Genomic DNA, 23,739 nt, shown 5'->3' with positions numbered 1-23,739 from the left:
AATTAATTTTCGATAAAACTATACTGGGGTGTTACTGTACCTTCCTGTTCCAGTAAGTCTGGTTCAAAGAGGGACAGAACAACAGAGTTTTTAGTCTGAGTCTGTGCTTGTCTGGCTTGGGGTAGAGTCTCCCTCGCTGGCCTGACACAGACAAAGGTGGCTTAGCCTCCTTAGGTCACTACCGAAGGTTTCTGTGGATATGATTCCTTCTTTTGTGATCTACCAGACTAGTCCTTGTTGCTGTTCTCGGGGGAGGATAAGTTTCTTTCCCTGGGAGTGGCAACACCTTCCTTGCTTTGGTGCTCTGGGAGCTGGCAAGTATTGCTGGCCTCCCCCCTTAGATCTCCCTTAGGCTAAGATAAGTTTCTTGGCTGCGGGTGATCCGTCACTAAAGCAAGGTTGGTAGGACCCTCTTTTGTCCCTTCCCCCTCTATCTCCGTAATGGCCTAGCCATTACAGTACTGTACGTCGTTCTACATCTGGACCTAGTATAGGTTAGGATGTGGAATTGACTCAGCCCCCTGCCGGCCGGCAGAGCTGCCGGCCGGCAGAGCTGCCGGCCGGCAAGGGTCTTATATTTTGAGTGCTGCCCTGACCTCCCTTGGTCCCTTATCCATGCCTGCCTGTAGAGCCAGACGGCATTGGCCAGGAAGCCTGAATTAGATTCTCCCCTTCCTTATATGCACTCTTTCGGATTGCCGGGCTTGGAGGTAGTGTACACTCTTATCCCGGCATCCATCCTATTTTTCTTCTAGTGCTGTACCCGACCCGGCTGCCGGCCTATGAGGCCGGCAGCCGGGCAGGTGTAGTCCTCTGGTTCTTTTGCTGCCGGCTGGCATCGGTCCTGTACCTTTGCCGGCCGGCTAATGTCAGCCCTTGTCTGCCGGTCACCAAGAGTGTGGCCAGCAGCTGGGTACTACCTTGTGTAGTTGCCGGCCGGCAATTGCTGCCGACCGGCACATGCATTTGAACCAGAGTTCTGCCGCCTTATAGCTGTTAAGTAGTATACTTTAAAGCTAGTTATGGTGTGTGCCGGCCGGCACGTATCCTCCTATACTGTACTAGTATTCTTCAGTATAACATATACAGTAAGAGGAAAACTATAGTATGGGTTTTGGTACAGCACTGTGTGTTCTAACACTTTTGTGTTTTCTTGCACAGTCCTTTGCTGTTGCCCTACAGATAGGAAAGTGAGTTCTTTCCTGTCTATTATCCAGGATTTTAAAATCATTGCTTAGGTGTGAGCTCCACCTGTTTCCTTTGGAAACTTTGCATTGGTTACTCTAGAAGAGATTAACCATTTGATTTTATTATCTGGAAGGCTGCAGCAATGGGTTGTGAGGGAAACACAAGTGTGTGTCTTTCCTTTCTGAATTGTTATGCTATACTATGCATATCCAGTGATACATAGTTCACTTGATACTCATGGAAATTTCTTCGCTTTACAGAAGGACCCTCCGAAGTGCGGAAGTGCTTTCTGGAACGTCCGTAGCAAGAACCTCTGCGGACATGAGTTTTGTAGGAGACACGCAACATGCGCTGTCTCCAAGGATGATCTCCGGTATTGGGACCCTCAGGTATGTACTGTGTGCACTAACCTGATTACTGAGGCCTTTGATTCCCCTAGGACGGCGGAATCAAGGGATATAGCTAGGAAGAAGCTTCGTACCTGGGTAAGGGGCTTCCAAAAGAACACTTCTGGCCCTTATCTTCCAAGTGAGAAGATGAGGGCGTATCTTTTCCCTAAGGCATCAGCTGATGTAGTGATTCCCCAGCCTCAAGAGGAGATCCCCCAAGTTCAGATCCAGGTGGATGCTGAAGTCGCGGTCGCGATGCAAGACATCCAGTTAGATGACAGGATGTCTGATGTGGACGAGTGTCTGGAGGAAGACCTCCTGGCAGAAGCCCAGGATGAAGTTCAAGCCCCAGACGTTGTAGAGGTACAGGTCGACGAGGTGTCAGCTACTCCGGTTCAGATTCCGGAGCCTATTCCCTCAACATCGGCCGGTCTCCCAGTAGAGCTGGGACAGGCCCTCTCTTCTATTGTTGGAATGATCCAACAAATGCAGAAGGAGAATCAGGAGAAGGCGGCTGCAATGGAACTGCGAATGCAGTGCCTTGCAGAATCACATGGGCCCCAGAAAAAGCTCAATGTGAAAGACCTTCCCTTGTGCTCAGATGCTAACCCATGGAGGTATGCTGAGCACATGCCGATGACGACTGGAAAGACCGTCATCTCGGATAAGCTGGGCTCAGTTCCCCTGGAGGAGGTGGAATTCTGGCCCAGCAAGGCATCATATCCGGACTGTTATGTCTGGCTGAGGAAGGAACCAGCTTCAAAGGAGGAGACAGAGCCGAAGGAGGTCATAGTGATGGACCATGCTAAGGCTCAAGCTCTACTTTCATCCTCGATGAAAGAGAGGGGCTTCTCTAACTCAAAGGTAGCCGCATTGAACAGGAAGCTCCCTTCCTTTGTGTCCTCGCCTACTAGAGCCTTCCCCTTTTTACAGAAAGGGTTTGCGGCTGTACTAAAAGCAGTCGAGGCTGGCAAGCCTTGCCCCTCCCTAGAGGAGTGTAAACCCTTGTCGCTGGCCCTGCCTATGGACCACAAAGACTGGAAGGACGTCCATCTTACGTTCTCAGTTGGGAAGTTGGAGGCTGATATTGCCGGACGTCAGTTCGGCGAGGACCTCCCTAAGCTGTCTGACTTTCTTTTGCGAAGAGAGTTCGAGACAAAAGAAAGACTGGCTGCCTCAATGTCTCTTCAGACTACTCTCGAGACGATGGCAAGTGACCCCAAGGTCCATGAAATGTTCATGGTGGTGGCCAAGACTCATCTGGCCACAGTGACGAAGGACCTTTATGGCTTCGTCAAGGCAAGGAGAGCTTGTAGGGAGTTCGTGTTCACCTCGGCTACGGTGAGGCACGAGCCAAGGAAACTAATCTCCTCCAACATTTGGGGAAAAGACCTTTTCCCTACCGACTTGGTCAAAGAAGTTGTTGATAAGGCCGCCTTGGAGAATAGAAACCTTCTCCAGAAGTGGGGCCTGGCTATCAAAAGAAAGTCTTCCCCGGATGAGGGTCCTCAACCAAAGAGGAAGACTATGAGGACTAGGCTACCGTCTCGGCCAGCCAAGCCTGTTAGACAGCAACAGCAACTGCAATTGCCATTGCCCCCAGTGCCCCAGATCGTGGCACAAACCCCGACCACTTTTCAGTGGGTACCCCAGGCCGTGTCGACACAGTCCACGGCATTCACCCCAGCGTTCGAAGGGCAGTCTACTTGCTTTCGAGCAAAGCCTAGAGGAGCAGCCAGAGGCTCGTCTAGACGCCCCTCAAGGGGAAGGGGATTCAGGGGTGGTCGTGGTCAGGAAGGCAAGACCTCAGGACGGCAGTCCAAGTGAGGTGATACCGGTAGGAGGGAGACTTCTGAAATTTCGGGATCGGTGGACCTTCGATCCCTGGGCCCACAGCCTACTCAAGAACGGACTGGGCTGGAGCTGGTACAGCACTCCACCCCCGTGCCTTCGGTTTTTCCAACACTCCACCCCCGTTATGGAGGAGTACGTTCAAGAACTGTTGGAGAAAAAAGGTGATCCGAAGGGTGAAGCCCATCAATTTCTAAGGGAGGCTGTTTTGTGTTCCCAAGAAAGACTCGGAAAAGCTCAGAGTCATTCTGGACTTGTCGCCACTCAACAAGTTCATAGTGAATTGCAAATTAAAAATGCTAACACTGCAACACATAAGGACCTTACTGCCCAAGAGGGCATATTCCGTCTCTATAGACTTGTCAGACGCCTATTGGCACATTCCAATCAGCCATCGACTCTCCCCCTACCTAGGGTTCAGGCTACAACGAAGACTATACGCCTTCGGAGCCATGCCATTCGGGCTAAACATAGCCCCAAGGATTTTTACGAAGCTTGCGAGCGTAGCTCTCAAACAATTACGCCTAAAGGGAATTCAGGTAGTAGCCTACCTGGACGACTGGTTGGTGTGGGCAGCATCCGAGACAGAATGCTTGCAAGCTTCCAGTCAAGTGATCCAGTTCCTAGAGTACCTAGGCTTCAAGATCAACAGAAAAAAGTTTCGACTTTCTCCATCTCAAAAGTTCCAGTGGCTGGGAATCCACTGGGACCTTTTGTCACACCGTTTCTCCATCCCGGCGAAGAAAAGGAAGGAGATAGCGGGTTCTGTCAAGAGACTTCTAGATTCCGAAAGGATATCAAGACGCGAGCAGGAGAGGGTACTGGGCTCTCTCCAGTTTGCTTCGGTGACAGACCCAGTGCTAAGAGCACAGCTAAAGGATGCAATCGGAATTTGGAGAAGTTATGCATCAAACGCGCGAAGAGATCTGAAAAGACCAGCCGCTTCAGCTAAGTACTCTTCTCAGGCCTTGGTCCCAAGCCAGACATCTAAAGAAGTCGGTTCTTCTTCAGCCACCTCCCCCGTCAGTGACGATTCACTCAGACGCCTCGAAGGAGGGATGGGGAGGTCACTCTCATCGGAAAAAAGTCCAGGGGACTTGGTCCAAGCTATTCAAGACCTTTTACATAAAACTTTCTAGAAGCTATGGCAGTGCTCCTTACCTTAAAGAAAGTCTCCCCGCGTCACTCGATCCACATAAGGTTGGTGATGGACAGCGAGGTAGTTGTGAGATACTTGAATCGACAAGGATCGAGGTCACCACTTCTCAACCAGGTGATGTTGGCCATCTTCCGATTGGCGGAAAAGAAGAAGTGGTACCTGTCGGCAGTTCACCTTCAAGGAGTCCGCAATGTGACGGCGAACGCTCTATCCAGGTTCACATCGATAGAGTCGGAATGGTCCTTAGACGCAGGATCATTCTCCTTCATTCTGAATCAAGTCCCAGAACTGCAGATAGACCTCTTTGCGACGAAAGACAACAAGAAGTTGCCCCTGTACGTGCCCCGTACGAGGACCCCTTAGCGGAAGCAGTGGACGCAATGTCCCTCGACTGGAACAGATGGTCCAAGATTTATCTGTTCCCTCCTCACAACCTTCTGTTGAGGGTCCTCAACAAACTGAGATCCTTCAAGGGGTAGCGGCAATAGTGGCCCACAAGTGGCCGAACAGCGTGTGGTTCCCCCTGGCATTGGAACTGTAGCTGAAGTTTGTACCGCTACCAGATCCAGTTCTGACCCAGCGAGTCTAGAAGTCAACTGTCTGCGCTTCATTACAGAAAACCCGGACCCTGCAGCTCATGATTTTCTCTCCCTAGCGGTGAGAAAGCGTCTCAGGATTTCGAAAGCCAGCATAGACTTCCTTGAGGAATATAAGTGCAAATCTACTAGAAGGCAATATGAGTCATCTTGGAGAAAATGGGTGGCCTTTTGTCAAGGCGAAGAATCCGCAGGAGATCTTGACAGACTTCTGCTTATCTTTCTTCTCCACCTCCATGGTCAAGGATTGGCAGCTAACACGATTTTAGCGTGTAAGTCTGCTTTGACAAGACCCATTCTATATGCCTTCCAGGTCGACCTAGGTAACGAGATCTTTAATAAAGTCCCGAAAGCCTGCGCTAGGCTCAGACCTTCAGCACCTCCAAAGCCCATTTCATGGTTTTTAGACAAGTTCTTCATTTCGCTTCTCTGTTGAGCAATGAAGAGTGTGCGTTAAAGGATTTGACACAAAAAGTTATTTTCCTATTTGCACTCGCGTCCGGGGCCAGGGTTAGTGAGATTGTAGCCCTCTCGAGAGAGGCAGGTCGTGTTCAGTTCCTGGATGGGGGAGAACTGAACCTGTTTCCGGATCCTACGTTTCTCGCCAAGAATGAGTTACCCACCAACAGGTGGGGTCCCTGGAGAATCTGCCCTCTGAAAGAAGATGCATCTCTATGTCCAGTAGAATGCCTAAAGGTCTATCTTCATAGAACTTCAGACTTCAAGGGTGGTCAACTATTCAGGGGAGAAACATCAGGCTCAAATTTATCTCTGAATCAACTCAGAGCGAAAATCACATATTTTATTCGCAGAGCGGATCCTGACAGTACACCCGCAGGTCACGATCCGAGGAAAGTTGCCTCATCCTTAAATTTCTTTAATTGTATGGATTTTGAACATCTCCGTTCATACACTGGCTGGAAGTCTTCCAGAGTGTTCTTTCGCCACTATGCGAAGCAAGTAGAGGAACTAAAGAGATCTGTGGTAGCAGTGGGTCGCGGTGTTAACCCTACTGTTTAACTCTGCGAGGAACAGTGGTCTTAATTGGGACGATTAATTCCAGGGTGAGTGTGTAGTTACATACTGTACTACAAACTAAGTGAGGGCACTGTGTTGCCCACGTAGACTGTTCCATTTCCGAAGGTGAACTTAGCATAAGTGCAGACATGTGTGCCGAGCGTTTCTAACGCTAATGTCATTGATTTGTAATACAGACTTTTATGACTTTGATACCTCGGTATCTTAAAAGTGGCATTTAATGTTTTTTCTTTCAGACAAACAAGTTCTGTTTACTATCATACTTATGCTTAAAGTTTTGGGTTATCCTCTTCTTATATATATATATATATATATATATATAATTGTGGTTAACCTGTCTATTTATTGCCTGTCAATAAACTGGTTCTTGAGAACCTTGCGTCTCCACCTGTGTCAATTTATTGGTATAATTGAGCATTCATTCTATGTACCTTATCTGGGATTATTCTAATAGAATTGTTCCTTTATGCAAGCTATGTTGCATTGGTTTTCCTCCTATGCGGATATAAAACCTTTGTCCAATACAAGTATTGTGCGGAGAACTGGTCGATATTTCATATTGACGCAGTGATTCTTTACAAACTATGCTTTACTTAATATAGGGCGAGACCACTATATTAGCTTGCCTGGTATTCATACATAGGTATATGTACTCTTCGAGACTTTTCCAGAGTCTAGTAGGACTCTTCCCTGTAGGGGGCAGGAAGCTCTAACATGGTTTATAGTTAGTTGAAAAGATGTATAACGGTAACATCTTAGGTCTCTAGGTCTAGTCGACCGGGAAAAATTACATCCGGGGAGTACGGCACGTTCTGAGAATCCACAGATACAGTAATGCTCTGGTATACTTCCATCAGGACGACATGGCTTGAGCCCAAAAAACGGATTTTGAGCGAAGCGAAAAATCTATTTTTGGGTGAGATGGCCATGTCGTCCTGATGGACCCGCCCTTGCCTTTCTAAGAAAGGGCCGTAGGACCCCTCCCTACATACAGTATCTGTAGCACCTCGTGTACGCTACAAGGAATACAGATGGCGCCAGGATTGGCGCCAGGCACGCATACGAATCGGAAGATAGGGAGCCTTGGGAGCGGCTCCCCTTTTTCTTTCCCGAATTCGTTTCTTGCCAATCGCCCCCTGCGAGATGAAATCTCTGTTCGGGATGCAGATTGCCATGTGGCGTGTCAAGAATACGTCCTCTGATATGTCGCGATATCCCTTTCAGGAGGGATATTCACTCCAGGAGTTAGAATTCTGGTACCTTAAGGTAAATTCTCTGGGAATATCGCCGTAGTTGTAATATACCCTAGGAAGCTACCCTATAGGAACTTCCATCAGGACGACATGGCCATCTCACCCAAAAATAGATTTTTCGCTTCGCTCAAAATCCGTTATATATATATATATATATATATATATATACTTACAGTAGTATCTCGGGTTCCATGTCTAAGTTGCTTGACTTGGCTCCATTAAAGCAGTGTTATTTTGGGTTTATTTCCAACATATTGACTTTTTTGTTTCCCAATCGATTCTTTTGATTTAAAAATCTTTTGAAAGATGATTTTATTCATAAATGGTACTCATTGGAATTTATCTTAGCTATTTTTTTTTTCTTTTATATATGTATTATGTTATCATTGTGTAGAGGTTTTTTTTTTCCCCAAAAAATGAATGTACAAAATATAGGCTATTGAATTACCTACTGTTTCATGTTTGAATAACAAAAAATCAGTCAATATTGAAGAGGTAGTACAGGCAGTAATCTTTCTTCCAAAATGACCTTTTTAAAAATTGACCTTCAAAGTTTTTTTTTTTTTTTTTTTTTTTCCGAGATTTGTTGAATTGACATTAGTATGGAGATCATAAGGACAAAATACTCATATTTTAGGGTGATTCAGAAGCTAATATTTATCCCCTTCCCTCAACTCAAACAACATTGCTCCTCACACATCCGCATACAGTATATAAGCGAATTGCATCAAATACGCACGCATAAGCAACACTGGCTAACCTAATATATTTGAATGTGTATATTTTTCAGGGCAAATTTTACCCTGTTTTGACCTAATTAGGTATTGCCTCTAATACTTCATGTATCTTTCAGCCTAATTATAACATAGAAATTGTAAATATATAAACGAGCTAGAAAAATAAATGAGAAGAACATACCATAAAGGAACATGTAGCAAATGTTCATTTTTAAATACCATATAATTTATAAGAAAGTGGTTAACCTATTCCTGAGAATATCATAGAAAATTTTGAAATTACTGTATATGGGATATTGAAATAAATAGCTTTCCCTGGAATCTTTAAAGAAAACTTAAATTGATGGATACCGGGGTCAGAAAAAGTTTGCGTAAAGTACCTAATGCGCTTGTATAACTATTTAAAAAGTACTTTTCATTAAAATTTATTTGAAACGTCAAATATAGACTTTCTCTCAGCCAGAAATACAATAATCTGAATTTCCAAAACCCAAGCCTGACGTCATGAGCTGCTTTCCTTAATTCGTCTTAGGAGCGAGCTTACATTCTGAAATACTTGTATCTTGAGATAAATTTTCCCATAAGAAATAAAGGAAATAATTTCAATGCGTAGCAAACATCCGTAAATACACAAATATTTTATATTGGTAATAGTTGAGCTAATTATAACCACTTTCATCAGAAATGAATACAAATTAATAAGTCTCAAAAAAAAAAAAATAGAAATAATTGGCAATTAACATGCACTATACCTTTGAAGGCAGTTATGGTAGACTAGAGGGAGACGAGAGAGGAGGAGGAGGAGGAGGTGTGTTGGGGGGGGGGTGGATTAGGACTTAGAAGGACAATCCCCCTCCAAGGGAACTTCTGCTCGACTCCGATTTCTGTACATCATAAGTCAGCTCAAGACTGCAAGTTCCCAGGCAAATAGTTTGTCGATAGGATATGGTATTACTTTAGCATATCAGTATCATTCCAAATAACGTTTATCGAACACTCTCCTTCTCTTGCAAGATGAATAATAATTTTTACATTAATGACATCTGCCTCTTCAGAGGTCATTTTGTGCTCATACAAATAAATTCCTTGTACAACTTTACAGGAGGTAACCCTTTATACAAACTTACATCATGAGTCTGTTTAGAAAGGGTTTTCTATATTTTCTTATAAGTTTAGATTGTATTAATACAATATTTTAAGTTTTGAGGATACTGTAGTGTTGCATAAATTACATCAAAATCACAATTAAACGAATTAATGATTCCACTGCTGAGTTACAACTACTTCGGTATTTGATAGGAGGCTGTTCCTTTTACTTTCCCACAAGTTATCACCAGTAGTGAGTCATACTTCCATGTTTTTGATAGATTCTGGTATTCAAAGAAAGTTCATAATAACATGTTTTACTTATAATTAATGTCATTTATCACAAGTTTCTTAAAATGTGGGAAGAGTTACCATTTTTTTCCAGTGTGCATTCGAAAACGAGGACCTGTCGTTGACTTCGGTAGGTGTGGGTATTAAAATTAGGCTTGCCATCACAAAACTTTATCATTTATTTACATTATTTATTGAAAACTCCTATATCTGAGGGTGAAATTTAAGTAAGTAAATAAGTTTTGATTCACATTATGTGGTAATTATTTGAAAACGATGCTATTCGGACAAAATACTTCCAACCAATTAGCTATTGGGAAACTTTTCCGAACTAAAAGGGCACCCTTGCAAGTGAGTACGAACCTGCCTCATTAGAGAAAAATTTAGTACAAATATAAGCACCATACTTTCCAATTATCTCTATGAGTTGTATTGTTTCACTACTTACAATAACATTTTAACCAATATCATGTAAACACGTTACACCTTAGTTGAGATATTTTCACCTAGATTGATAGTAGAAATAAGGAATCCCATTCATCACATTACTTACGAATGAATTATAACCTTAAGCGGAAAGTTACACTGCAACAAATTACTATTTTCTTTTCGCATAGATTGGTAATATGGCTACTTAGGTATTATTCTTTATTTGGTTCTTAATGCAAATGTGTACAATGACATTTTTATTCTAAATGAATACTCTTTTAAAGTTTTAATACTTATTGAAAGAATAATGCTTGTTCGTGTAGCGTTTTGTTATTATTATTATTATTATTACTTGCTAAGCTACAATCCTAGTTGGGTAAGCAGGGTGATATAAGCCGAGGGGCCCCAGCAGGGAAATTAGCCAAGTGAGGATAGGAAACAAGGAAAAATAAAATGTTTTAAGAACAGTAACAATATTAAAATAAATATTTCCTATTTAAACTATAAAAAATTTAACAAAAGAAAGAGAAATTAGAGAGAATAGTGTGCTCGAGTGTACCCTCAAGCAAAAGAACTCTAACTCAAGAGACAGTGAAAGCCCATGGTACAGAGGCTATAGCACTACCTAAGACTAGAGAGCTAAAGAGTCTCTTCTACCCTTACCAAGAGGAAAGTAGCCACTAAAATATTACAGTGCAGTAGTTAACCCCTTGTGTGAAGATGAATTGTTTAGTAATCTCAGATTTGTCAAATGTATGAGGTAAGAGGAGAATCTGCAAAGAACAGGCCAGACTATTCAATGTATGTGTAGGCAAAGTGAAAGTGAACTGTAACCAAAGAGAAGGATCTAATGTAGTACTGCCTGGCCAGTCGAAGGACCCTATAACTCTCTAGGGTAGTATCTCAAAGGGTGGCTGTTGCCCTGGCCAACTTACTAGGATATCCATGTGCCCCTGAGTACCTTGAATCAATAAACTGAAATTTGTTATCTATCGGAAGCCTTTAAATTACTCTACAGACAATCTACTTATAGGTGTCAATTACTTTGCAGCTTTACAATTAAAAGTTGTTGCCTGATTTGATGAACGTTTTTGATTTGCGGAAATTCGTGGAACTGGCTTTTAATTTAAGTTATTGGAGTTTAATTGGTATTAAAATTGAAGACAGTACTAATGAAAATCTTATGTTGACAACTTACCTTTCTTTCCTTATTTAATAATAATAATAATAATAATAATAATAATAATAATAGTTGGTTTTACGTAGAAAATAGTTGAATGTGCTGAAATTTTATTTTTGACCATTAACCACACTATTCCACTGAAATTTGGAGTTTCGAGCAGATGAATGATTTCGAAGTAAGATATCAATTTATAGAACAATTATTTTAATCATGATGTTGATGCTAATTTTAAGGGTTATAACGTGAAACATATGTTATCAAAATATAATGGTTTCAAATGTCGGTTTTCTTCGAATGTTTTAAATATTGCTCAATTCTTAGAGAGAGAGAGAGAGAGAGAGAGAGAGAGAGAGAGAGAGAGAGAGAGAGAGAGAGAGAGAGTTATAAGGATCTTTTTAACCCATCCTTGGGGGACACTATTTGCTATTTGGTAGAGCGATTTAGTTTAAACATTTAGAGATTTGTTATGATCTTGTCTAACCTATTCTTAAACTCGTTTACCTTGTTACTGTTTACTACATCCGCAGAGAGAGAGAGAGAGAGAGAGAGAGAGAGAGAGAGAGAGAGAGAGAGAGAGAGAGAGAGATAAAAACTAAATTACTTGTTTCTTCCGCAGGTGTTGAGGCCAATACAATACTAGAAATGTTTGGAAAGATGTTTTTCCAATTTTGCCAAGAATCTGGGTACGATACTATCCTTCAGGTTCTTGGAGCAACAGTCAGTGACTTCTTGCAGGTATGTTTCAGGCGTTTTGCACTTAAGAATTATCTATTCACCTTTTTCTCAAACGAAAAGAAACAACATTGTGTTTAAAATTAATCGTTTATATAAGATATAATCGAATTCAAAAGTCTACTTAGTAAGTGAGAGTAATTTCATAGCTATGCCTTTTAGAAAATCAATATATATTTAGAATTTCTCGGCAAAAATGGCTATCAGTTTTTCATTTGAAAAGTAGTTCTTTCCTTATCAATTCACTGGTAAAAATATTATTTTTATTACACTATGAAATTGGCCGTAAATTGTCCCCAAGAAAGTACTAATCGGTGATAATTCACCGGATATCAATTTTTTTTAGGTAAATAACAATTATAAAGCTTAAACATACAGTATTTACAAGCTCATATTTGAAGGATTCTAAAGAGTGACTATGCTTCAGTAGATTGTAGTGACCAATTAAAACTATTAAACTGAATTAAGCAATTGTGATCGTACAAATGATTACTTTGCTTACGGAGACTTGAATTAAGTTTATCAGAACTACATTTAAAGTTAGGCCATTTCTCTAATAATGAACATATGGTCCTAACAATGATGAATTATTCATCCTAGTGATTTAGCCATTAATTACCTTTTATAGCTGATTACCGCCCAATTTTCTTTACTCCCATGATATCTTAATCTTTAGTACATGTGAAGTAACACATTTTAATAATTGTGCTGAGGTAGTAATCTGTTTCCTAGCGTGCAGTCTAGCTTTCTGTTTAAAGGATTTAGAGCATGGGATATAGTAGGTTTCATTAATTTCAGTCCACTTAACAAAAGGCAAGAGAGATCTCTGACAGCTGTACATTGTAGCAGGTAATGTTGTTTAGCAATAGAGAAACTATTGGCAATGGTGAACTGTTGATGATGATACCTGTAAAACAAAGAGCCTGAACTATCGTTAGGCACATAACAATACTTTTATAAACACCACTTCGCAAAATTAATTAAAAGGATATTGATCACGTATTTACAAGTTAAGTGACCGTTTTACAGGCAGCGTTGTGCTAAAAAGTGCGTTACCTACTGCATTGTACAGCTGCCAGGTGTCTCCTTAGCTTTTCTTGAAGCGTGCGAGAATAAATGAAACAAAGTGTATAGGATAATGACCCAAAGACTTATCATACCTGACAACCTCATCAGGCGCCACACACCTTTGCTTTTTCACAGGGACTGGCATTTGAGCTCCTGTTGCACCAATCAGTCCAACAGCCTACAATCTCAAATGCCTACCAAATGTAAGCAGATACCTTCATTCTGAAAAGTTTCAATGGCATGTAGGACTCTTTTTGGGCCATTGAATCCCTCTTGTATAGCAGCCAAGCATTCACAGCCCCGAACCTCTATCTATAACATAATAATAATAAAAAAAAAAACGCAGGTACCATCTTTTGAGTTTCATATTAGACCGGTATAAATGCATCAGCATATCTTATTCATCAATATCTCCCATGTTTGCTTTATACTCTGTTACCACCAGAGGACAATCTACTTCAACCCTTTTTTTTTGTTCCTCTTTTTCCCTGATGACAGGATTTGAAATGAGAGTTCCTGGGTCTTTCCACCTGCCCATTATCACTAGCTCAGGTTTGTTTTATATGTATTGCCTGAGATTGCCTGTTGTTCTAACCTTTTACACAACAATTACTCCAACAATACTATTTCTTACTTTGCAAGGGACTTTCAAGCAAGTATGTTATTATCATCTCCTCCTACTCCTATTGCCACAAAGGGACTCATTTAGATTTTGCCAATCGTCTCTATCTTGAGCTGTTAATTCAATACTTCTCTATTCATCATGTCCTACTTTGCGCTTCATAGTCCTCAGCCATGTAGGCCTGGGTCTTCCATCTCTTCTTGTGCCTTGGGGAGCCCAGTTGAGCGTTTAGTGAACTAATCTCTCTTGGGGAGTTCGAAAAGCATGCCCAAACCATATCCATCTACCCCTCATCATGATTTCATCCACATATGGAACTCGAGTAATCTCTCCTATAGCTTCATTTCTAATCCTATCCTGCCATTCAACTCCAAAAGTTTTGTTGTATAATAAAAAAATTGGATTAACCTTATAAAACCTATTAAAATTGCCCAGTAGCATCTATGTTATCACTGAAATTAATAATCTTCAGTAATCTTAAATGCTCTAATGACTTTACATCGGTGACATGAGGAATTCTAGTATATGTAGCCCAATAATCATCAAGCGAAGGAAACTACATTATACCCTAAACATTAAGATACCAATAAATTGCACAATTTTATCCAAATAAGTTAAAAATGTAGCAATTCTTTTCTGTCTAGCATACACATTTTTCTGATAAGCAATATGATCTACCATACTATACTATATTCTATATTCTATACTATAATATTCTATACTTCGCCCCGATCTTTTGCACAGTTACTGAAGCTGAAGTTCATACGGTATGGCATTACAAAAGAATCCGCGACTGTACTTTATGTTAAACTTGAAAAGTCCATCCTTGGTAGAGTCTCTGTTGGGATTGTTTCGACTCAAATGCAAAGGTATGGGTCCTTGCCGTGCCAGAAACATTTATCATAAAATAATTTGGAGTCGATATATATTTGGAAACTTGAATTCCTTATAAACTATTAAATTACACATGTTGCAGATATTTACATCTATTCAAATCATGTGTATTTGACAAAGAATCCATTGTCAAATGGCAGATGTTCCTTGTCAATGTCCTAGGCCCACCCTTAGCTTTTACCAACAAAATTCACTGGGGGTTTATCCAATTCAGGTTCTTCCTTTGTATCATTCCAAACTTCATCACCTTCCAGAACTAATCTCCCAGTAACCGGAGAAACTGAAAGAGAAGTTAATCATTACTTGTCTTGCACATATTGCAAAAGATATATATATATATATATTAGGAAATAACCAAAAGAAACAGATAACAGAATACAAAAAGAAAGCCATAACAATAATATTATCTTAATCTGATATCCAGTCTAAAATTTTACATGAGGTAAATGCATGATAAAATAAAAGCAATATTATATATATATATATATATATATATATATATATATATATATATATATATTTATATACATATGTATATATATACATATATATATAAAGGAAGTCTATGGTAAAATGAAAAGAAATTGTATGAACTCTGAAATCTAGGAAAAATATAACATAAAGAAAATGTATGGTAAATTGAAAAGTAATTATATCTATCAAAAAATCCAGGACAAAACAACAAAAAGGATATCATAGATATATTTATATATATATATGTATATATATATATATATATATATATATATATACACAGTATATATATATATATATATATATATATATATATATATATTTAAATACAGTATATATATATATATATATATATATATATATATATATATATATATATGTATATATATATATATATATATATATATATATATATAGATATATATATATAGAGGATTAGATTAGAATTAAGATCATTCTACGTCGTTTCCGGGCTAGTGCAAGAGATGATGTTAAAGGTTTAGGCTCGTCACCTGAAATCCGGGCCCATGACCTCCTCCTCTTTCTTTCTTTTTCCAGTCCTTACTTTTAACTAACTTCTTTCTCCGCAATCGTGGCTTCTGTGGTACCATTTGCATATTTCTCACTGCTGTCAGGTGGGGATACTGCAGTGCGTTGCTACGGGTAACGCCCTGTCCCTATTGCATTCCATTATCAAGATTAATTATTTAGGGTTTGCCACTGTTTTCATACCTAGTTGGCTATACCAGGCAGCAACGCTCTCCGGTGACCGGGGTCAAGACCGGCGGCAAATTGGACTTACGGCATCCTGCTCTTCCCACTAGGGCTGTAGCTTAGCTAATAATAATAATAATAATAATAATAATAATAATAATAATAATAATAATAATAATGCAGCCTTTTCTAGTCAACAAAGACCACAGTCATGTTCTTACTCATAACATGTATGGGTTTTGGCCAGTTTTCATCACAGTGGATTGGATATATATATATATATATATATATATATATATATATATATATATATATATATATATATATATATATATATACACATGCACATATATATACACACATATATATATATATATACACATATATATACAGTATATACATACATATACATATATAAAGGACTGAAACGTAAACCTTTCACTGTTGCTTTTTGTGACAAAGAGTTATTCTAATCAATTTGTCCATTCTTTGTAAGCGAAAAGGTAATTTAAAATATTACGACAGGGTTGTTGTGGAATAAGTGGTAATGTCACCGACTGGGGTTCGAGTCTCTTCTGAGCTAAGGATGGGGGTGTTTTGGGGAGCGTATGGGTCTATCTGCTGAGTCATTAGCAGCCATTGCCTGACCCCCCTAGGTCCTAGCTTTGGCGGAGAGGGGGCTTGGGGCCTCTGATCACATGTATATATGGTCTGTCTCTAGAAATTCTCCTGCTTGATAAGGCAATGTCAATGTCCCTTGCCTTTGCCATTCATAAGCGGACTTAAAAACAAAGAGAGAGAAAGAAAAGAAACACAGTCCATCCACAAATGTTAATAGCAAAGGTAGAGAAGATAAAGTAATACCATTTAGAAATCAAGTCTCCCTTTTTAATCTTATCCCTAAACATTACTTCTAGTTTGTCAATTCATCCTCTATAATTTTCATATCACTCATAAGTTTAAGAATTGTAAGGTGAATGGATATTAAGAATGAATCTAATATTTCAAGCATAATGATATTATTAAGTAACTCCGTATATCCTTATCACAAACATAATGAGAAACACCATACGAATAATAAACTGGAGATATTGTTCTCTCATTAATGTCCTGAGATTCATTAGGCTTTACATTTATAATGCAATCAAGTTTATTTGAAATATGTCGACAGTGGCAATATATACCTACATAATTTCTTTTCTACAGAAATATGTCGGCTTTATTCAAAGCATTTATAACTTTTTAAGAATTGCATCGTATTGAATTAAAATCCTATCAGATACTTTTACATTATGATTATCTATTACCTGGGTTATAACATATTAAACATTCTACAATTTCCAGCCAGAATCCAACAATAATTTCAGGCTGGTCCCAAAACCAGGCAAGATATTAAAACCCTTAAAATTATGGCTCATGGAAACATGCACCATGCACTAATTCTCTCAGGAGCCCGTTTCCTTCTTAACATATGAAACGAATTAACCCACGTGAAATGAATTCACTCCTCTGTTAAGAATATGGAGATTTTTCAGCAACGAGCCATCACGTTGAAATCCCTCAATTTACATTCTCAGTTACCCGTTTACTTGTAATTAAATCTTCTTTCTCATGACTGTATCCCCATTCAGAAAACTGTACCCAATTCTGGTTACGTAACATAAAAATTTCTTGAAAGATACAGATTATCTTGTAATATCGCCAGTGCTGGAAAAGAAGCTGGAACAAACCACTGGAAATTGAAGACCACCGTTTAAGTTAATCAACAATATTAGCAACTATAATTTAGCATCATGCATCTTATCAAGAGAGTCATGATTTATCTAACTTCATGCATAATCTTACTCTCATTACGTCTCTTCTTTCCTTTCTCTTAAATGATTTCAATCGTAACTACCATAAGAGCATATAAATGTATTTCTTAATTATTTTCAACCTAATTGAAACAACAATACCACATTCCTAAATTACTCACAGTAATACAGATGGAGAAGAGACATAAATACGAAGGAAAATTCAAGCTACTGATTTCTGGGACCGCTTTCTATAAAAAACTATTGCCCTCATGTTTTATGATGTAAATGCCTATCAGAATAACGTTTAAATATTCAGATAGATATGCATGACCACGAACACACACAAAGCTTCGACAATTTTCTTACTGCAACCCGCTAGTTCAGCAATTTGTAGGAGATTGTGGTTTCCAGGTGTACCTCTCTCGGTATTACCTTTCACTAGGTGTGACTACTTCCTCTCCCCTTGAGCATGACAGGATATTATATATATATATGTATATATATATGTATATATATGTATATATATATATATATATATATATATATATATATATATATATATATGATGCTTTGATTCTTTGTGGCTTTCATTTCAGTTTTGTTAGGCTTCTTCTTTGTATTATTTTATGTGATAATTTTCTTTATGCCTAAAAGTCTATGTAATACACGAAAGCGCTTGGTAATTGGTCTTGAACTCTCCTGTTTGCTGTGGATTTTACTCATATATATATATATATATATATATATATATATATATATATATGTACGTATGTATATAAATATATACATATATATATTTGTATGTATATATAGATTATATATATATATATAATATATATATATAATATATATATATATATATATATATATATATATATATATATACGTATATATATACACACATATATATATATACTGTATATATATATATATATATATATATATATATATATATATAAATTCAATATTTAGCTGTTTTAACCAAAGGGGTGGCCCCAAGAAAGGCCAACACAAGTTATATGTGCTATCATCCATTGACTGTTGACTTACGAGTGACTCCCTGGATGTTGAAACCTCCACAGCACTATTTCATGCTCCTCCAATATGGCTCATCAGCAGAACTTTAAACCTATCCTGATACATGCGCTATTCACCTCTAGTGCATTCTGGATATCGAGGCCTCTCCTTTCTACTGTTTTTCTCACCATCTACTGTATTTACCGTTATCATTTAGCGACAGCAATTCATCGAGACGCTCAATTTATCGACAAACAAAATTCACCTAAATCCAAGTAAAGTCTCTTATCACTATGGTAGGAAACGAAAAAGTATCATTAAAGAGTAAAATTTCTTATTAAGATGGTAAGGGCAAGCATATAAGCTATTCCTCGCAAATAATTAATCGAAACGCTGTCTAATTTTCCATACTCGTCTGTGAAAATGAATTCCCTTGGGCTCTGTGAATTCCACTAACCATTAGCTGAAGGCCTCACATTTAGTCACTGAAAAGTGTTCAATTTTCATCCAGCCCGTGAACGATTTCATCACTTTATTTATAAACTCGAGACCATTATCACTTACCAAAATTTTCTGGCAACCAAATCAAGTAATGAAAGTGTGTCACGGCGCCTGGGCTAATGAATTTGCTAATTTATACAACATGGCGTAAGTATGAGTGTAACGAGTAAAAATGCATCCATAATTACACCTATACGCTTATTTATACCAGTAGGTATCAGAGGCCACTTTCAGGCTACTGGTACAGTGTTTTTATGTTCTTTAAATCAGTTACAAGCAAGATAACATTTTATATACCTTTCCATACATTTTTGGTCGCAGAGAATTATTTTGATATCCGATGTTCTTTACCGTCCTTTTGGTAAGTTTGTTTTACCCCCTGTTTGTGTTTGTGTGTGTGTGTTTGTTTTAGAACAGCCTCCTGGGCACAATTCTAATCATAGAGTAATTAAAATTGTAGGGATGAAAATTATTAAAGTTTGAAAGGTCAAGGTCACGGCCAAGCAAAATATCCAATTCCCGTAATCAGCCATAAGTTTGGACATCGTTGTCACAGATACTTCAAATTGGCTCGTATTTGAGTGTATGAAAATCCACGCCAATTGATATATGTTAAGGTCGAAGATCAAGGTCACGGATGAGTAGAACGTCCATATCACATAATCAGCCATAAGTTTGGACATTGTTATCACAGAGACTTCAAACTTGATTCATATTTGAGTGTATGAAAATACACGCCAATTAATACATGCAAAGGTCAAAGGTTAAGGTCAAGGTCGTGCAAGAGGGCAAGCAATAAGCTGCCGCGGCGGAGGTCTGCGTACTACTCTGTGCCCTTCCAGTTACTCATATTTTCCATAAAGTAATCCTCGTTTTGCTCATTGTTTTATGATGATTGTCGCCTTTCAACATATTTTTTCTCCAGTCTCTTTGTCTTTAAAAAGAAATTAACCTTTTCCCTACTCCACATTTAATAAGCTAATCAACTGTCATTTTAAATGAATAACTTGAAGTTTTAACTTAAAAATTTAATTAAAATAAGAAAAATTATAATTAGTGGTTCGTTACGCTAATAAGTGTGTAGCAACATCTGTATAGTTATAGTTAATTAGTGGTTAACGAAAACGATTGAATAATAATGGTTCTACATTCACTAGTCCTTAAACATTTTTATCATAGAATTTCGGTGATATATATTTGTCGCTAAATTGAGCGGTAGAAGAATTATTGTCGGAAAATTATATTGGGTAAATTCACTAAGACACAAATTTCATCATACGGAATTTGTAGGTTTCAATATTTATTAAATTAGAGCATTATCGAATACAATGCAATGAAATAGGAGAATATTTCCACATAACATGACTTCAAATAATGTCAAATATATGAAAATTTACTCACTCCACGCAGTGTAACACAATAAAGATTTTTTTTTCCTAGTGTGAACACGAAATTCATTTTGGAACGATAAATATATTCGTAGGTGATCGGAATAGCAGTGCCTTTTTGTGTAAAATATTAATTAACGATTGTATTATTATTATTATTATTATTATTATTATTATTATTACTTGCTAAGCTGCAACCCTAGTTGGAAAAGCAGGACGGTATAAGCCTAGGGGCTCCAACAGGGAAAATAGCCCAATGAGGAAAGGAAACAAGGAATAATTAAATATTTTAAGAACAGTAACAACATTAATAAATATTTCCTATATAAACTATAAAAAAATGTAAAAAAAAAGAGAATAAGAGAAATAAGATAGAATAGTGTCCTCAAGTGTACTGTCAAACCCTCAAGCAAAAGAACTCTAACCCAAGACAGTGGAAGACCATGGTACAGAGGCTATGGCACTACCCAGGACTAGAGACAATGGTTGGATTTTGGAGTGTCTTTCTCCTAGAGGAGGTGCTTATCATAGCTATAGAGTCTCTTCTACCCTTACCGAGAGAAAAGTGGCCACTGAACAATTACAGTGCACTAGTTAACCCCTTGGGTTACAAAGAATTGTTTGGTAATTTCAGTGTTGTCAGTTGTATAATGGCAATGAACGTTATTCAAATACTATGAAATATTATCCATTAATTATGGAGAAATATAAAGAAAAAAATTTTATTTTGCTATTCTTTTGCTCTCCTTAATCCCTCATTATCTTACCGTTACTGCGGCTACAGTTTCCACTTGAGTTGAGGTTGTTGAGCAATGTTTACAGAGAGAGAGAGAGAGAGAGAGAGAGAGAGAGAGAGAGCGGGGGGGGGGGGTGTACACAAGCAATGAATAAAATCAAGTCCTTTTAAACCTCTTTCTAATGATTTTAGTTTAAGGTTTTACACTTGAAAGTTCCTGGCACCTTGAGGACTTAATTAGATATTCCTATTCCTGGAAGCTCCCCCCCCCTCTCCATTGCTTCGAACAAGGCCTTCTCAAAATGTCGATACAAAATAGTCCTTAGAAAAGCAGTTTTGAAACAAAGATTCCACTGTCTTTTCTTACTCTTACCGTTGAATGTCATGGAAAGTGTTTTCTTAAAAGAATGAAATCTAATAGGAGAGAAAAAGGAGAGTGAAATTTCATAAGATATGGAAACGGTTGACTTCTGATTTTCATGGGAAGTTTTTCCTTAAAAACATGGAGTCAGATAGGAAAAAACAGGATAGTGAAATTGCTATAAAAATAAGATATGGAAAAGGTTGACAATTCGATTATCATGGAATGTTTTTCCTTAAAAGAATAGAGTCAGATAGGAAAGAAAAAGGATAGTGAAATTGTTATGAAAATAAGATATGGAAAAGGTTGACCATGCTGATTGTCATGGAAAGTTTTTCCTTGAAGGAATGGAGTCAAGTAGGAAAGAAAATTAATAGTGAAAGTGCTATGAAAATAACATTTGGAAAAGGTTGACTATCCTGATTTTCTTGGAAAGTTTTTCCTTAAAAACATGGTGTCAGAAAGGAAAGAAAAAGGATAGTGAAATTGGTATGAAAATAAGATATGGAAACGGTTCACTATTCTGATTGTCATGGAAAGATTTTCTTTAAAAGAATGGTGTCAAATAGGAATGAAAAGGATACTGAAATTGCTATGGAAATAAGATATGGAAAAGGTTGACCATATTGATTGTCATGGAAAGGTTTTCTGTGGAAGAATGGAGTCAAGTAGGAAAGAAAAAGAATAGTGGAAATTGCTATGAAAATAAGATATGGAAAAGGTTGACAATTCGATTGTCGTGGAAAGTTTTTCTTTAAAAGAATGGAGTCAAATAGGAATGAAAAGGATAGTGAAATTGCTATGAAAATAAAATATGGAAAAGGTTGACCATTCTTTTTGCCATGTAAAGTTTTTCTCATAAATATTGAAGTCAAATAGGAAAGAAAAAGGATAGTGAAATTGCTATGAAAATAAGATATGGAAACGGTTGACTATTCTGATTGTCATGGAAAGTTTTTCCTTAAAACAATGGAGTCAAATAGGAAAGAAAAGGATAGTGAAATTGCTATGAAAATAAGATATGGAAAAGGTTGACTATTCCAGTGTATATACATATATCTACATGATATGTTATTTAAATGAAATAATTTAGCGAAAATTCAAACCCAAGAACTTTTATGGATTACTTGCCTAAGTTCAAACGAAAACTTATGGATTACAGGAAGAAATAAACACAATTAAAATTTCCTTTCAGAAACACTATAATAGTTATCATAATCTTTTTTTTCCGAAGAAAGTATTCGCCAAAAACAGACTGGAACGCAAACAAGTTACTTTCCTGTGTATATATTAGATTTGGAAGTGATTGGGTCAAAGGTCAAGGTAATGAAAAGGTCAAAAACCTCATTTTTGTATATCGTGGTAAATGTTTTTTCCGATTTACATGAAACTATTGCCAAAATGTGCATAATTAAATTGCCTACCTTGAAATGTACAACATGATATAAGAGAAGGCATGCGCTCTACTTAATGTCCATTCTAGTTCCATCATTATTCTCTTGCGTATATCTTTAAGTTGTTACTAGGTTATGTTCTAAGGCTTTAGTAAGGCTCCAAGTTTCCAATGCAGTAGTTAATACTGGTAGGACCATCTGATTAAATACTTTCGTTTTCTGAGAAAGAGGCATTTTATTTTCATGATTTCATTTTGTTTACCAAGAGCTTTTCATCCCATGCTTATCCTTCGCTTAGTTTCGGTCTTATATCCTTTGGAAACAACTACCATCTGTCCTAAGTATGTATATTCATTATTTGTTGTTTCTCTGCCTTTTCATTGAGCATTACCTTAGATTTACTCATATTCGTTTTCAGTGTTACATCTCAGCTTTCTCTAAAACTAGTACCGGTCCCAAGCCCGGATAAACGGTGAGAAAGGCCACGTAAAACACCTGGTCATCTCTTTTATGATTGTTCAGCAAGAGGGCTCTGAAGAGGCAAAGCAACAGAAGATGACCTAACAATGGATTTAATAATAAACTGAGAATATTTCATAGAAGTAAAACTGGCAAAACTATACAAAAAATGTTCGCAAGAATGCTCTATACCTGCATCTTAGAAAAAAATTTATCTTTTACTAATTCACAAAAAAGTAGACATTAAAGGCCTGAAAAATTATAGAAAGACTGATATTCTAATCAACCAAGAGAGAAGGTAGGATTTAGAAGATGGTTGTCAACACCTGATTATATGTACACAATTAACCAGCTAATGAAAAAATCAACAGAATATGACAAAG

At 37.8% G+C, this 23,739-nt stretch overlaps 1 protein-coding gene across 1 annotated transcript in view; it reads left to right on the top strand.

Annotated features, from left to right (window-relative positions):
* The window catches only part of Gycbeta100B (guanylate cyclase soluble subunit beta-1-like), an 880,554-nt gene that overhangs the window by 313,245 nt on the left and 543,570 nt on the right, over window positions 1-23,739 (top strand). The window contains exon 4 of the mRNA XM_068345488.1: window positions 11,817-11,935. Within this exon, the coding sequence (XP_068201589.1) occupies window positions 11,817-11,935 (119 nt within the window). The remainder of the gene's footprint in view (window positions 1-11,816; window positions 11,936-23,739) is intronic.

Source organism: Palaemon carinicauda, chromosome 22 (genome assembly GCF_036898095.1).
Source record: "Palaemon carinicauda isolate YSFRI2023 chromosome 22, ASM3689809v2, whole genome shotgun sequence".
Lineage (NCBI taxonomy): Eukaryota > Metazoa > Arthropoda > Malacostraca > Decapoda > Palaemonidae > Palaemon > Palaemon carinicauda.
Note: the sequence above shows the minus strand (reverse complement) of the source record. Positions and strands in the feature narration are given on the sequence as shown.